At 40.8% G+C, this 15,747-nt stretch overlaps 1 protein-coding gene across 6 annotated transcripts in view; it reads right to left on the reverse strand.

The window, feature by feature from the left end:
- SYTL2 (synaptotagmin like 2) overlaps positions 1–14,186 on the reverse strand; it is a 62,424-nt gene extending 48,238 nt beyond the window's left edge. For 4 of the 6 annotated variants that reach the window (XM_008055731.2, XM_008055728.2, XM_008055734.2 and 1 more), the window contains exons 1-3: positions 13,725–14,051; positions 3,426–3,577; positions 1,179–1,314 (exon numbers count right to left, since the gene is read on the reverse strand). In XM_008055731.2, coding sequence (XP_008053922.1) covers positions 1,179–1,314; positions 3,426–3,577; positions 13,725–13,825 — 389 coding nt within the window. In that variant the 5' untranslated portion in view covers positions 13,826–14,051. Of the gene's footprint in view, positions 1–1,178; positions 1,315–3,425; positions 3,578–13,724 lie in introns of all 6 variants that reach the window. The other 2 variants (XM_008055729.1, XM_021711218.1) reach the window with 2 other exon arrangements.
- Positions 14,187–15,747: the final 1,561 nt, after the last annotated feature.

Raw genomic sequence — 15,747 nt, forward strand, 5'->3', positions numbered from 1 at the left:
ACACACCACCATGCCCAGCTAATTTTCTTATTTTTTGTAGAGACGAACTCTCACCATGTCATCCAGGCTGGTCTCGAACTCCTAGATTCAAGCAATCCTCCCACCTTGGTTTCCCAAGTGAAGGGATTATAGGGGGGAGCCATCACACCCAGCCTCGTATTTGACTTTGAAATGCCTATGGGTATTTATATTATACACCCTTTCCCTCACCTATAAACTATGTTGGAAATATCCCTGGTCCCCAATTGCCTCAACCTGACTAAGTCACTGTCCCACTAGCATTCATCCACATCATCCCAGTTGGAGAGTGAATTGAACTGTCTTCATTGAGGAGGTAGAGATAAAATGCAGCCTCCCCCCCAAGGGTAACAACTATACCCTCAAGGGACAGACACCAATGGGAACATCCTTAAATACCTCAAAGCAAATCATTATGGCTCAAAAGGTTTACGGTAATTGGGCCCCACAACCCGCTGCTTCTTAGGAAAGATGTACAAATGCACATTTTGATTGGTCAGAGGATAACATGTGTGATAAACACACACACACACAAAATACAGAAATATTGAGGACAATCTACATTGAGGCATTTATCGAGTATCTAATTTTTACCATAACCTTTTGGGGGGATATATATATGTATATATGTATATATCTGTATACACACACAGGTGTAATCATTCCTAGCTATAGTTAAGAACACAGACTCAGAAAGGTTAAATGACTTTCCCACAGTCAAATGGCTAATAAATGACAAATCCAGGATTTAAATCTATGACTATCTGGTTCCTCTGCTTGAGCTTCTTCCATTGTACCAGGATGTTACAATCTGATCATAATTAATTATTTCCCTGAAATGACTATTCCCCTGTATTCGTTTTGGAATACTCCTTCATTCTACTCTAGGGAGAAATCCTTAGTACAAATAAAAACAGCTATCGCTGGTGCTAGAAAAAAATCACCATGTAACATTTTAATTGTATTTAAGATTCAGACTTGTCAGAAATTCTGGAAGCTGAGAAAGAGTACTGCTCAGGCTTTGTTCCCATCAAGGCCCAGAATTCTCTCATACACTATTTCCTTCCCTATGCCCATAATACAGTCCAGCATTCGTACTCACGCCTGCCATTTTGCTCATACACCACACCAAGCAGCTCTACCCACAAGCTCTGTCTTACCTTGGTATTGCTAGGGCTGCATCTTCTTCTGGCTCTTCTACAACACCAGCTAGCTCTGGGGGAAGGAAAGCATCTTTGTTGACATTATTCACCCAGCTTTCCTTTGCCCCGTCTGCTCTTTCCTTACTCTGTTCAGCTGAAACAGGAAACAGATAAAGACAGGAAGGTTATCTCTCACCTCCATGACCCACAATTCTATTATCAGCTCTTATTACTGAAGATTTGAACCTGAACCTCAGGCCTTCCCAGTGCCAAGGCAATCACTGAATCTTAAGTACTCAGGATCAGAATTACATCTGTGAGAAAGGTCACATGCTGATCGTCAGATTACCATGACATTCCCCAAGCAGAGTCTCTTGGGAGCATGGGCATATCCTTAAATGTGCAGGTAACTCCAGAGACAACTAAAGCAAAATTTTGACTACCTCTAAATGAATCTGACCTGAATTGGGGTCAGGACCAAATGTGCATGGTCAGGGGATGCTCAGGGCAGAAAGTCCTCAGTGGAACAGAATATTTACTGAATATTACCAAATATTTACTGAACATTTATAATGTGTCCAACATGATGCTTGCCTCTAAGTTGCAAAGGGGAGCAAATGATTCTGGTGTAGAATATCCCTCTTCACTGCCTCCTCCTCCTCACCCTAGTCTCCGCACAACCAAATTCTAAATACTCCTCAATCCCAGCTCAGACGTCAAGCCCCCATAAAACCTCTGTGCTCCTTCTGCCTCTAAACACCCAGGACTCTTTCTTTACCTGAACCTCTCTGAAAATTAGCATCAACTGAATGATAACTACAAGGTGTTTTGCTGAGTTCTTTGCATGCATTATCCTTTGAGGTGGGAGCTATTATTGACGTACAGATTTGGAAATTGAGTATCAAAGAGTTCAAGAAACTTGCCTAAGGCCACATAGCCAGTAAGTTCCAAGAATACCTTCCTCAGTGTTAAGAAGATGAAGCAATATTGGGGCTTCCAATTACCAAATACATTCCAGGGTAGTATCTGCCTCAGGTCCCTTTACACATAAGTCTAGTATCTTCTACAGTACCAATCAGTACCCTTTAAAATTCCTGAAGGTCTGAGTGATTTTGGAAAGAGGGTTGCAAGCAATGCATCATACATTCTAAGCAGTCAGCTCTTGTCTATAAGGAGTGTGGCATTGAGTCAGAAAGACTTTGTAATACCAGCTCTGCCATTTGCCAACAATATGATCTTAGGCAAGTAACTTAACTTCTCTGAGCTTTAGAGAAGCTCTCTACCCCACAGAGAATGGGGAAAATAATGCCTGCCCTGAAAGATTGCTGCAATAATTAGAAAGCATAGAGATTAAATGCCTATATTATATATTAGATCCTCAAAAGGTAATAGCTATTTCCTTATTGAATACAAGCTACACCTAACAGAGGTTTATACTGATTGATCCAGAGTTAATTAGAAGGCACCCAGTAGGTATTTAATGAACCTTACAAAATTCTAAACAAGCCCTCAAAATATTGCCTTTACAATTCCTTAAATAATATACTTAGATTAAAGAAGTACTCTCAGATGTCAAGATCAATGAATAGAGAGATTGATCTCTTTTTATCTAAACCATTCACATTACTCAGAAGATTCTGAATCTTGAGAGTTAAGAGCCAAAGAAGAGGTGGTGGTAGATTACTTATAAACCCCAATTATCTATGCTACCACAACTGGCCAGGGCACCTAATGGGCTTCCTGTGTTCCTCGATACCACACTGAGTCACTTGGCTCTGCCCTCATTCATCCAAATACAGGGCAAGAGAGTTTTAAGCAAGAGGGCCACACATTATGAGAAACGTGTCTCCAAATGATTTCCCTCAACCGACTTCAGTAATGATTCTGACAGCCTTCCCCTCATCCCAGCTCATCCTTCCCAAATAAATACTGACTGTAAGAATAATAGCCAGCCGGGCTCGGTGGCTCAGCCTGTAATCCCGCGCCTTTGGAAGGCTGAGGTGAGTGGATTGCCTGAGCCCGCGGGTTTGAGACCTGCCTGGGCAACTTGGCGAGACCTCATCTCTACAATAAATCAAAAAAATTAGCCGGGCGTGGTAGCGCGCTCCTGTAGTTCCGGCTACTCGGAAGGCTGAGGTGGAAGCATAGCCGGAGCCCAGCAGGTCGAAGTTGTGGTGGCCGGGAACGGCCACTGCACTCCAGTCTGGATGACAGAGTGAGACTCCAACTCAAAAAAAATAAATAACAATAGCCAAATCAACTCACCTGCTGCCTGAAGCCTCTTCTTCCTCATAGATGCTCTGATGATATCTGCACCATGAATTTTGTCTCTGTGCCTTTTTGCCTTGGCTTCATAAAACCACTGGCCACTCATATTCTTCAGTTGCTGGTCATCCTTAATTTTTTCAGGCAAATGTCTACAAAAGTAAAAGAGCTTAACTTTGCTTAGAGAACCCACAGTAAATAAATGAGTTTATTGTGACATTGCATAAAGAAATTTGTAAACATACAACCACAATGAAGCTTTCAGTATTGTAGATGATCCCACAAACCTCCTAGATGACTAACAAATGCGCCCTCCCTAAAAAGTCAGAGAGGCCAAGTCCAACATTTTTAAAATTCAAAGTTTAATCCATGATCCCCAGATGATGCCTGAAATTTCTCAAGAGCAGATTAACTTTTTAGTTGCAATCTTCTGTGTCTACAGTTCAAATGCAAATACCCCAGGGAGAAATAATATAGTAAGTTTCCCCCATCCTTGTTTTCCTTATCTGTAAAAAGGGCTAATAATAGTAACCACTTCACTGACATTGCTATAAGGATTAAGCAAGCTAATGCATGCCCTCTGTACATAACTGAACCCTAATAAACACTCAATGAATAGCTGGCGGGGTAGATGTCAGCTCTTCAGTCCTTTCCATTTTGAAAGTATGAGTTTATCAGAGACTTTCCTGAAGACTGTAGGGGAGGGGGCACGATGTCCTCAGTGCTTATTATTAGGGAAACAAACATAGAAAAGGCAGGCTAAAATCCAGGAAGACCAAATTTTAAGGGGGTGGTATGCAGGGAGGTTCCACTTGTGTAGCTATTGCTTTTAAGGATTCTATTCATTCTCACTGAAAAAGCTAAAACCCAAAGAACAAACCAAATATAGTACAGTACTCCTAAAACCTCCCTAAATTTTCCCTGGCTGGAAAACATTGTTCTAATTGACAGGTCTTAACCTCTGCATCTCTATCCATCTCAATCAAATGAAAATCACAAAACCTATCTTTTCTTTTCCATAGAGATGTACTTAAAGTGGAATCAAAGCCTTAAGGAAACTTTGAACTCCTGAAAAATAACACGCTACTCAAATCCAGAGGGTTTTGATTACCATTCGAGGTAATATGCACGCTTCCTAAAGTAGCACATCTAAGTATTTAGGCAGAGGATGTGAGTGGGCCAAGGTGGTAGCAGGGTTGTGTATCAGGACTGCACACAGACATACCCAGGAGTGGGGAAAAGAGGAGGGACAGTTACCCTAGGTCTAGCAGGGATGTCTCCTCTCTCTGGAGAGTATCCTTTCACCCAGAGTAAACTCTGTGCTGGAACTTCCTCCCCTCTTTTGCAGTTACCTAGGAAGAAGTAACCCTATCCCAAACAAGTCCAATCACAATGTTTGGCCACACATTGTCATGACAGCCTGTCTCTAAATCCTGACAGGGTCAGCATCATCACTCTGTGGTTCTGAGTCAGCAAAGCGATTGTGGTTATTATTAAAAATGTTTCTCACTGCCTGAGGCTTTCAGCAGAGCCAACAATCCCTGCTGGGCTATTGGTGGAGCTTTTGCTTTCTCCTCCCAAAAAGACCAAGTCTGAGTTCAATTCCAGAAGAGAAAAGTCCTTCCACCTCTCTCTGGTCAGACTGTGAGTTCTTGGGGACAGGGCCTATACTCAATACATCTTTGTTTAGTGTCCAGAAAATCATGGGAATTTACTCCGTGCCTGCAGAGTGGAGGAATATCAAATGAGGCCCCTGGTCACCTGGTTTCAGATGACCTTCTCAGTTTCATTTTCCAGCACTTACTCCTATAGCCCACTTGCCAGTACATTCAACTTCTTACTGTTCTTCAAATTCCTTCATGTCTTCCATAGACATTGGAGGCAGGAAGGTATGGCAGAAAGACCTTGACCTCTGGAGGCTCCCAAAAATTACGTCCAAATCTCAGTTCTGACCCTTCCTAGATGTGACCTTGGGAAGGTCATTGAACTCCTCCAGTCTTTAGTCTCGTTGTTTATAAAGGAAAGGTAAAATAAGACCTAACCTACAGGACTTCTGGGACGATTGAGATGTTTACCTGAAAGTACTTAAAACAGTGACTGGATCTTGGTAAAAGGTCAATAAATGTGAAGTCTCTCAGGGTGTCTTTCCCTCACTTCTGTCCAGCAAGCTGCTCCTCATCCTTCAGATTCAGCTGGGGCACCGCCTTGCCAGTGAAGCCTTCCCTGACTCAAGAGGGCACGGTTAGTTTGCCCTTTCCATGTTTCCACAGCACCTCCTCTTCAGCCCTTACTACACAGTGTCCCAATGATCTGTTTGCACATCTGTTTCACCCACTAATCTGTGGACTTTGCAGACTCCTTGAAGGCGAGGACTGTGGCTTAATGACCTTTGTAAGGCCAGCACCTAACACTGAGCCTGGCACAAAACTGATACCTAATAACAGTTTGTTGAGTGAATCAATGAACAAATAAATACCTAGCAGCCACCCCATTCTGAGTCAGGTGAGAGATAAAGAAGATCCTGTCACTGCTGAGGTTAACTGCACCATATCCCACCACAGTGGCAGTATCTTCTGATGAGGCAGGACATCTCTCATCAGAGTAGGAAAAAAAGTCATGAAATATGGTATCAGTCAGCATTCTTGCTGAAGGGAACTACAAACCCTCATAGCATAAAAACTCCCAATTTCTCTTCATGAGGTTTTTTTTTTTTTTTAAACTTAAAGGCACTTTGTAGAGATTCTTGCACAACTCTTGATCTGCTCCTGCCTGGAAGACTGTTTGCAAGCCCTTGATCAAGTTACAAAGAGCAAGGACTGTGTGTCAGACTCACTGAAACAATGACCCCTGCAAAGCCTGGTAGCCACTAAGTCATTCACTTTTCATGTTATTTTATTTTTGTTCCTCCTGGTAAATGCTTGTTTGTTTATTTATTTATTTTGAGTCATTCATTTTAAAGTAGCAAAAGAACAGGAAATTTTTTCAAATTTAATACGTGCCACTTACATATTTCCTAGCATGACTATTACTGCTAGGTTTAATAATCAATTTCTTTTACTATCCTAGTCACTTGTAATATTTTGTAGATAAATCCAAAGATATTATACCAAAGTCCAAGTTTTAAAAAGATGTAGGTCACTTAAATCCCACTATCCAGTGGTGCCATAAAAATCTTCTCTTCTACCAGCCCATGTTCCTCTCTCATTTTTCCTGAACTCTAATCACACCATCCAATGAGCAATTGATTCTCTAATTGTTGTATGACTGAACTGAAGTGAGAAAGGGGTAAACTTCTTGGGACTGACACTTTTATCCTTTTCCATCCTCTCTACACACATGCATTGTGTTTAGTAGAGAGCTGAGTATTGAGAATAACACTGGTGGGCTGGTGAGCAAGAGTCAGGAGAGAAGAAAAGCACTCAACCCAGAGCGAATGCTGTTCTGCCAGCCTTCCAAGACATTGTCCCATTCACTCTCACATTCCTTCTGCTAACACACAGTATCTGCTTTGTCCTGAACCACATGCCAGACACTTAACACGCATCCTATCATTTAATCCTTATAATTTCACTATGATGTACAAATAGTTTAGTCCATTGCAAAAGATGACCATTTTGCCTCCTCTGTATGTTAAAGGCCATATCTAAACCCTGTCTGGCTATTTGTTCACTCATTCATTAATTCCTTATCACGTAACAGGCATAGCTCAGAGCTGGGTATAAAAAATTAAGTCTACAGCCCTAACTGCCAGTGTCAACTCCTTCCGGTACAGAGAGAGGAGGAAAGCCAGAAGAGCAGAGATGTCCTCTGGGCTGGCTTTAACACTACCCCCTCAGCCTATCCCTCTTCTCCTTGTAACACACATACACACCCTACTTCCAACTGCTCAATATGTTTAGGCAAAGGTCTAACATCATAGGCAGGACCTGGTTGACATTATCTAGTCAACTGTGGATAGAAAGAATCAACAGGGTGGCCAGAGAGGTTGATTGGTCCATTCTCCAGTCTTTCTTTTTTTTTTTTTTAATTCCCCAGTATATTCTGGGCAAGATGTTTAGATTGTGTGATTTGGAGGTACTCTTTGATATTTGTTTTGAATGTGAGAGCTGGAAGGGAACTTAAATAGTTATAAATGGCCTCCCTTTATATACAAAACGATTGAGGCCCAGAGAAGTTAAGAGACTTGCCCAAGGTCACACAGAGCTGAAACCGGAAGTCAAACTGACTCTCAGCAACACTCTTTCCACTACCCCATCCTGCTTCAGAGAGCAAAGCATGATTTCAGTTTCTTAGATGGCTATCACACTTCATTCTTTCTACCAAGAACTCAACCTTTGATGGAGAATCTGAAAACCAGCACATGTAAAAACAAAACAAACTGCTAATGTTCTTTACAGTGAAAAGCAAAAAGAAACACACAGATACTGGAGACAGGTTGAGTATCGTGGGCTTGTATCATAGGTTCATTATAGATTCCCCACAATCTGCTGAGAGGCAGTACCATGTGGAAAGCACACAGGCTTTGAAGTTGAGTCAGCAAGGCTCCAATCCTGCAGGGCACTTACCCACTTCAGTTCTATCTCCCTGATTTAGTGAGTTCAGCTACACTACTCTGAGAATGAAACAGGAAAATGTAAAGTGCCATGTATGTTACAGTTTCTTGACATATGTTGGTTCCTTTCCCCTTTGACAAAAACACCATGAGAGGTCCTGGAAACCAGTTATTCAATGACAACTGCTTTCATTTTTAAAAAAAAAACAAAAAACTAGGTCTTAAGGAGGCAGCTGAGAATCATAAGATGTGGTGGTGGTTGAGATGGTATCTGCTGCAAAAACACCCATCACCATAGATGTGGTTGTGTGTATATGGGGTGGAGGACGTGGTGCTAGTGGTGGTGTACAGACAGAGATGTGCAGCAATTTCCTGCTGGCAGTGTGACACAAAGCACAGAAAACACCACCTCCTGATCGTGTCATTTTCAAACCATAAAAGACTGAAATTGTATACTTGTATGTATATATGGTGGTGTCTCCTTAAGGTGGGGGCAGGGGAGGAGGGAGAGAGACAAGAAGAAAGAGGGCATGGGTGGGAAAGATAAAAGAATCCATCCTTATATCTGCTTCACTGCTTGTCTCTGAAATGTTTTCACCTGGAGTTAGGGAAGCAAGCTGAGTAGAGATACATGGTAATAATGGTCCCAGCACTTGGGACTGTAGGTAGAGAGGCTGCATACAAGACAGCTGTGGTGGCAACAGTGACCTAAGAGTGTTAACTTCTCAACTATACCCAGATACAAAACAGTGGATAGTCTCTTGGACTCAAGTCCACATTCTACCATTAACAGGTTGAGTGACTTAGGAAGTGGACTTGTCTCCTGCATGACACTCATTTTTCCCATTCATGAAATCAGGATGGGAGGTACTATATAAACTAAATCATCTCCAAAGTATCTTGAATAAGATGATGTGAACAATTCAAAGCACTGGATATATTGGGAATGGCAAACAGATTTCGATTTGAATGCTAAATCTCATACAGTCATATTGCAAAGGATTCTAGAGTAGTGTCTGGTTTTGTGGGCAACAGTGGAAATAATCTATTTGCTGTCCTCATGGCTATGGGAGAATTATACTCCGAAGTCTATAAAAATTACCATTTGAAAGAATTTTAATAGTGTAATTTGTAACCTGAATTTTAATGGTGTTTGTCTCTCTAACCATGTTTTGCTTGGACTAATATTATAATTATATAATGTGTTTCTAAGCTACACATCAACTAGGAGAAGGACTGGAACATTATAAAATCATGTTAGAGAAACAAAATTGATATTTTAATTTTGTAACTGATAATCCATTAAGTGAATAAAAGACATTAGATAGTAAATTCCTTGAGCATTGGGGCCAGAGCAGTTCCTTGGTTTTAATAGGTGCTCAATTAAGTTTCACTGCATTAAGTAATTGAGACACAATTTCCTTCTAAAGAATAAGACTATTAACTAGAGTCTTTTAGAGGTTTAGGTAGAGTGGTAAATAAAGGAATTAAAATGTATTAATCACATATTATGTGCCAGAAAGATTTAAAAATATGAATTTTTTATGGACAAATAATAATTATACATACAAGGGGGACCCCAAAAACTGGAATTATCTTTTGGAGGGCAGGCCCCTTGTAGTACAGAATTCCCCTGCTAGGTAAGTGTCCTAGGAATCCATCAGCATACACATACCAGTTAGCATTGTGAAAGGCTGCATTCAGCTTCAGTGAATTTTTTTTGGAGATTCTTTCAACATGTTTGCCCATTTTATGATGGTTGATTTATAAGCATACCTGCCCACACCATGCTGACTGTTCAGCAGTTTTTGACCAAAACCAGCATGGTACCCTGACCCTCCCTATTCACCCTATCTCACTCCAAGCAACTTTTTTGGTTCACTTTCCTGGATGAAAAAAAGTCTTCAAAGGGAAACTTTTGCCAATGCAGAAGAAGTGAAACAAAAAACAGAAGCACTAAAAAGGCATTAAAAAACTGTTCTGAGTAGTGAAAAAGTGTCTCAATACATGTATTGTATCAAACAGAGAGTACTTCGAAGGTAACTTAAACAGGTAAGAATAAATACTCAATTTACTATGCATAAATTTCAGTTTTGGGGAGTACTCCCTCATATTCACAGGGGTATTTATAGTGCTGTTTTGATCCATATAGTGATCAAATTAGAATAATTTTATATCTGTTAGTAAATCTCTCCCTATCTCTCCCTTTCTAAAAATTATTTTACTTAACCCTGACTTTAATCTTTTGAGTTTGATTTTATGGCCATTCCCAGTCTCTGATTTGAGGTTCAGAGAGGTCAAATAGCTTGCCTCATGAACCATCGTTTATTAGTGGTGGTGATGGGATTCAAATTCATGTCAGTTTTGACTCAAGGTCCATTAAGCAGAGATCTTTCCCTGTGTCATAATCAAACCTTTACTATTTTCTTCTGAAAGAGTAATAGCAACAGGTGGCATGAGACAGAGGAAAAAGAGCTGGATGAAGAGCTTTTCTTATTACTGACTAGCTGTGTGACTCTGGGCAAGTCATTTCCCCTCTCTGGACTTTGCTTTTTTATCTTTAAAATAACTACTAGGAAACCTAAAAACAAAGAAACAAAAAAACCTCTTTCCAGAAGTGTTAGGCTATAACTTCTGTGGAAGAGGCAAAGACAGACAGCTGAGGGACGGTGAAGAGACTGACAAGCAAAAGCCCATGGAGTGGCATTTTCAGAGACCAGAGATCCAGTTCTGATTTCACCATCCCAAGAACAGAACAACCTCAGAGCCACTCTTGAAAGTCCCTTGAGCCTAAAGCAAAGAAGAGGTCAGAGCAAGACTTTTCTTGTATGGAGCAGACCACGAGTTGTGCCTTTTTCAGGGTCCACAAGCCATGGGTCTTATGCCTATCTATGTATACAGTCACTTCTCTCTACCCCAGTGGTCCTGAAATAACCCACATGAGGTGCATGAAGCCTAGTTAGAAAGTCCCCCAGAAAAGTAGTGGTAGATGGGGCTTGACTCACACCAGATTTTTTACCACCCTAAACCTTCTTCCCATCATATATTCACAAAAGCAAAAAACAAGGGCTACACCAGTGGCAGCTGCTGGGACACCCTCAGAAACACCAGACAGGAGGGGAGAGTCTGCAAAACCTACACCAAGAAGGGACTCCCAGCATTTTTGCTGCAGCTGTAGACTGGCTGGTGCCTGAGGGTACATATTCACATCCCTCACAAGGCCCAGTTTCAGGCAGAACTCTGCATTTCTGAGGATATTTTCATCGACCAATACGAGAGTCCAAGAAACACTTTCATTCTATTCAGAATGAATCACAAATCTACAGGGAAGAACTCAGGGACCTGGGAACCTGGAATCCCAGGAGCCAAGAAAATAGAGAAGAGAGGCAGGGAGGCTCTCTGCTTGTAACCTGAATACCTAAAGGGGAAGAACCTCAGATCATAACACCTTCTGGACAAGAAGGAATCAAAGGTACTCATACCGCTCCAATATGCACAGGCCCATGTACTGCACATACTGAGATAGAAAGAGGGACTCTGTGCAGCCCAATTCCACTGCTTTCTTTCCAAGTGCCCCCATCTTGTCTTGTGAGAGCATGAAGGAATTTCCAGTTCCCATTGTGTTGAAAGAATTAATTTTTTCTCTATGCTGCTCCTCCCCTTATTCCTAAATGGGTGGAACAGTCTCTGCCTTGAAAAATCTCAGGGTTGCTCTGACAAGCATAAGAATAACATTCATAAAAGGGCTTTATGAACTGTGAATTGGTAAAGGATTAATGCTACCAAGAAGCTCTGATGGCTGGGTTAGCGTCAACCACTCACCCCTCCTGTGAAAACTGCTCAAGGTACGCATTCCACTTCCTGAGAGTGGGGAGCTGAGCCTCACTCAGGTGCACTGCAAGTGACCTGTGGGGAAGAGCTTGATCTCCGCCCACCTACAGACACCACTTGTTATTAACATAGCTTAGTGTTCTACCTCACAGCATGACAACCCCTTCTCCACTGCCAGGCCCAGAATGGCCTATCTGCTATTATTTTCTTAGGGAAAGGAGGTGGTGTTTGTAAATGAGAACCTGATGACCAGGATTTGATTCTCACTACCACTTGTGGGATCTTGGGCAAGTCACCTGACTTGTCTCAAAGTCAGTTTCCTCATACATCAAATAGGGAACTTATATCCCACTCGGCCCCCTAGGTGTACAACAGTGTGTGAGTTCATAAGAAATAATGTGCATGCTAAGCCCTTTGCAATGTGTATAATGCTGTCTATATAGAAGTTATTATTTGGCTGGGCATGGTGGCTCAAGCCTGTTATCCCAGCACTTTGGGAGGCAGAGGCTGGAGGATTGCCTGAGTTCAGGAGTTCAAGACCAGCATGGGCAACTTGGTGAGACCTCGTCTCTACAGTAAATTAAAGAATTAGCTGGGAGTGGTAGTATGTGCCTGTAGTTCCAGTTTCTTGGAAGGCTGAGGCAGAAGGATCACCTGAGCCCAGTAAGTCAAGGCTGCAGTGGCCGGGAGCGTGCCACTGTACTCTAGCCTGGGTGACAGAGTGAGACTCCAACTCAAAAAAAAAAAAAAGTTATTTAGTAGTAGTAGTAGCCATAATTAGACATTCCATAGTGTTTGATGTAAATTTTAACATCTTTTAAATAAAGCATCTATGTTCAATTAGGGCAAAAATATGGGAAATGGTGCAAACAAACCCATCATTCATGGTCTTGTGTCCTGAAAATAAGAACATGGCTTATACTTCTTTTGATTAACTCCTGTGATGGGACTCACAAAATGAACACTACTAACTCATATTCAGGAAGTCTTTCACTGCCTTGCAAGTCTGAGATTACATGAGCAGTAAATGGCAGGCCTAGACTAAACTCAGTTCTTCAGTATCTTGATTTAGTGCTCTTTCTACCACATAGGAGAGTGAAAGTGGTAGGAATGTTGACATGGAACATTTGAGCTCCACCCAACAAAGATAGTGTGTCAAAAGTTACTACTCCTCTTTATGGGACTCAAGTCAAATGAAAAATTGGCTCAGATAGTACTTTTAATTTTGCTATTAAAACCAATTCCAACATTTCTGAAAGCATGCAGATATGTGAGCTACTTCTCAATTTACTTTCTTTTAAGTTTTAGAAATTAAAAAAATTCTAATTTGGCTCATGATTCAGTTTTAAAAAGTGGATTCAATTTTTAAAAGTGGACATAAATACACACACATGATTGTAAATGTATGTGTTTGTATATTTTTTTAAGGATAAATGTCAAACAGATTTACTTACTTGTTCTGAAGGCTTCCATGTACACAAGACCCAAAGATACAGGAGAAATTGTTCATTTTTATGTTTAGGTTCAACAAAGTATGGACAGCCATGTAGAAATATGACTGGACAAATTGAACTAAATTTTTTTTTTTGAGAGACAGGGTCATGCTAGGTTGCCCAGGCTGGTATATTTCATTTTGAACTCAGTGTTTAATAAGTTAAAGGGATGTACTAGGCTTTTAATCAAAATCCTATTTCTGGCAGGAGTCCAATGGAATAATACACTAAGGAGGAAAAGGTACCAAGAAGGAAAAAGTTCTGTTCAGGAAGTAAATCAAAAATTAGAACCCATAAATTTAGGCTCCAAGTCAGAACTACCACTTATGGTTGAAAACAACATCATCATTTTCTTCAGTGTCCCATTTTCTTACAGTCTGCCTCTTCCTCCCCTCATGCCCAAGGATTTCTCTGGCCTCTTACCTGACTCTCTCCTCTTCGGCCCTCTTCAGGGCTGCATCCCGCTGCAGAACCTTCATGATGGCCTCTTGTTCCTCCTCGGTCAGGAAGCTTAAGTCAATCATTTTGAAAAATGAATGCAAAAATAATAGCAATAAATGTGGCTTAAAACTCTCAGGGTTAAGTGACTAAGACTGCAGACAGGAAGATTAACAGATGCAAAAATGAAATGAAAGTATATCTTGTTCTGTTCTGCAATATAAGTCTTATTTTGACCCAGCAAAAGTGTTGGGTGACTGAGAGCAAGATCCTAAGTGCCCTTTCCCATGAGGATGTCGTGGTCCGTGGGATGCTGTTGAGAAAAGGCTCTCAGAAGGACGCTGTATTCCTGGCCAAACAGGTCACTTGTTCCAACAGTGGCATTCCCAGCATATTTCTTCTCTGGACTGGTCTATTCTCACTCCACCCAGTTTATTCTCTCTCTGCCCTTGTCATCAGCTTGATGAGGGGCAGCAGCGCTGGAGCATCACCTACGTGGGAATCATGAGACAGCAAACACCAGACGGTGAGAGGCAGTTCCTATAAGCATTGCTCATTATTACAAGATTTTTAAATGACCATATGAGATGGTCTCTGAGATCAGGAAAACCAGTTCCACCAGCTTTCTGGGCAAATGGTAAATGGGTCATGAAACATGCTTCAACCCAATTCCAGGCCGCCAAGATGGAGAACACATGAAAATGTCTGTCAATGTTTAACAATCCACCCAAGTAAAGGTCAATTGCAAAAGGAACTGAGTCTCTCTCTGCAAACTCCTGGGATACTAGATTAAAAAGCATGTTAAAGGTCAGTCAGACCAGGGATATGGTATTTCAGTTGTTAAGTAATTATGGGTAAGAAACTAGAAACTAAACATTTTAAGTGTTCACTTCTTCACAAGCAGGAACATTCCACTGTACTATAACTGTGCTCCACAACAGAAGAACTAGTATTAAGTACAGGCAGTTTGCAGAATAGTGGAAATTGTTATCCTTTATTGGGTTCCACTGCTTCTTTGGGCCTGGAGGAAGCTACCAAGCTTATCTCCCTTCATTTCTGAGGGAAAATAACACTCACTTGTGTGTATATATAAACTGAGAGAAAGAAAGAGTCAAAATTTCAAAACACTCCAAAGCGAATATTTTTGATAAGTACCATGGGTGAGAATCCTATTTTCTTTGAGGCATCTTAAACATGTATGTAATAAGAAAGAGGGGAGACCTGAAGAATGCCACAGCCAGACAGGACTTTAGAGATGATCTACTAATGGTTGGGGTACTTTTAACAAGTGCAATGCTGTATACCCAATAGACACTAAAAACCATGTGTTTCGTATATTTTAAAGCAGTCTCACTTATGACTAAAATAGGGTGTGTGTACTAGTGAGTGAAATTAATGAATAAATTCCTTACAAAATAGAACTACCAGGAAGTGTTCCCTCCACCACTTGCTAGCTATAAGCCATTAGACAAGTTACATACCACTCTGAGGCTCAGTTTCTCACTGGTACTTGTCATTAGAATGTCTCTCACAGATTGTAAGGATTAAATGAAATCATGAATATAAAACAGCACATATCTTGCATTCTGTACCAAAAATAGCTGCTAAAAATATATTCTAGCTTTCTTTCTGAGTTCGCACTTTTGTTCCACCCAGCTGAATAAGACTGTGCTTAGTTTTGTATTTCCATTTTGTATTATATCTTTATGATTTCTTCCATGAAGTTTGGCTTCATTGATAGGTAATCTGATGATCTTTGTTTTAATTTTTGCTACCTCTTTGCATATTTCCCACAGTGACTACTCAAAAAACATTAGACATAACTTCATTTTCTTTTTAAAATTTGTGTGCATTTGCATATATTACTGCTTGTTTTTTCATTCTGAAAATTACTCATCCTTCAGGATAGATCAAAGTTACCACCTCTAAGAAGCTCCCTTAACTTCCATAGCCAGAGTTAAAGATACAATAGATTTGATTGTTTCCAACTCTTCACTCTTTCCCTGTG

This window comes from Carlito syrichta, unplaced genomic scaffold (assembly GCF_000164805.1).
Source record: "Carlito syrichta isolate Samal-C Ts95f unplaced genomic scaffold, Tarsius_syrichta-2.0.1 Scaffold301935, whole genome shotgun sequence".
In the NCBI taxonomy this organism is placed as follows: domain Eukaryota; kingdom Metazoa; phylum Chordata; class Mammalia; order Primates; family Tarsiidae; genus Carlito; species Carlito syrichta.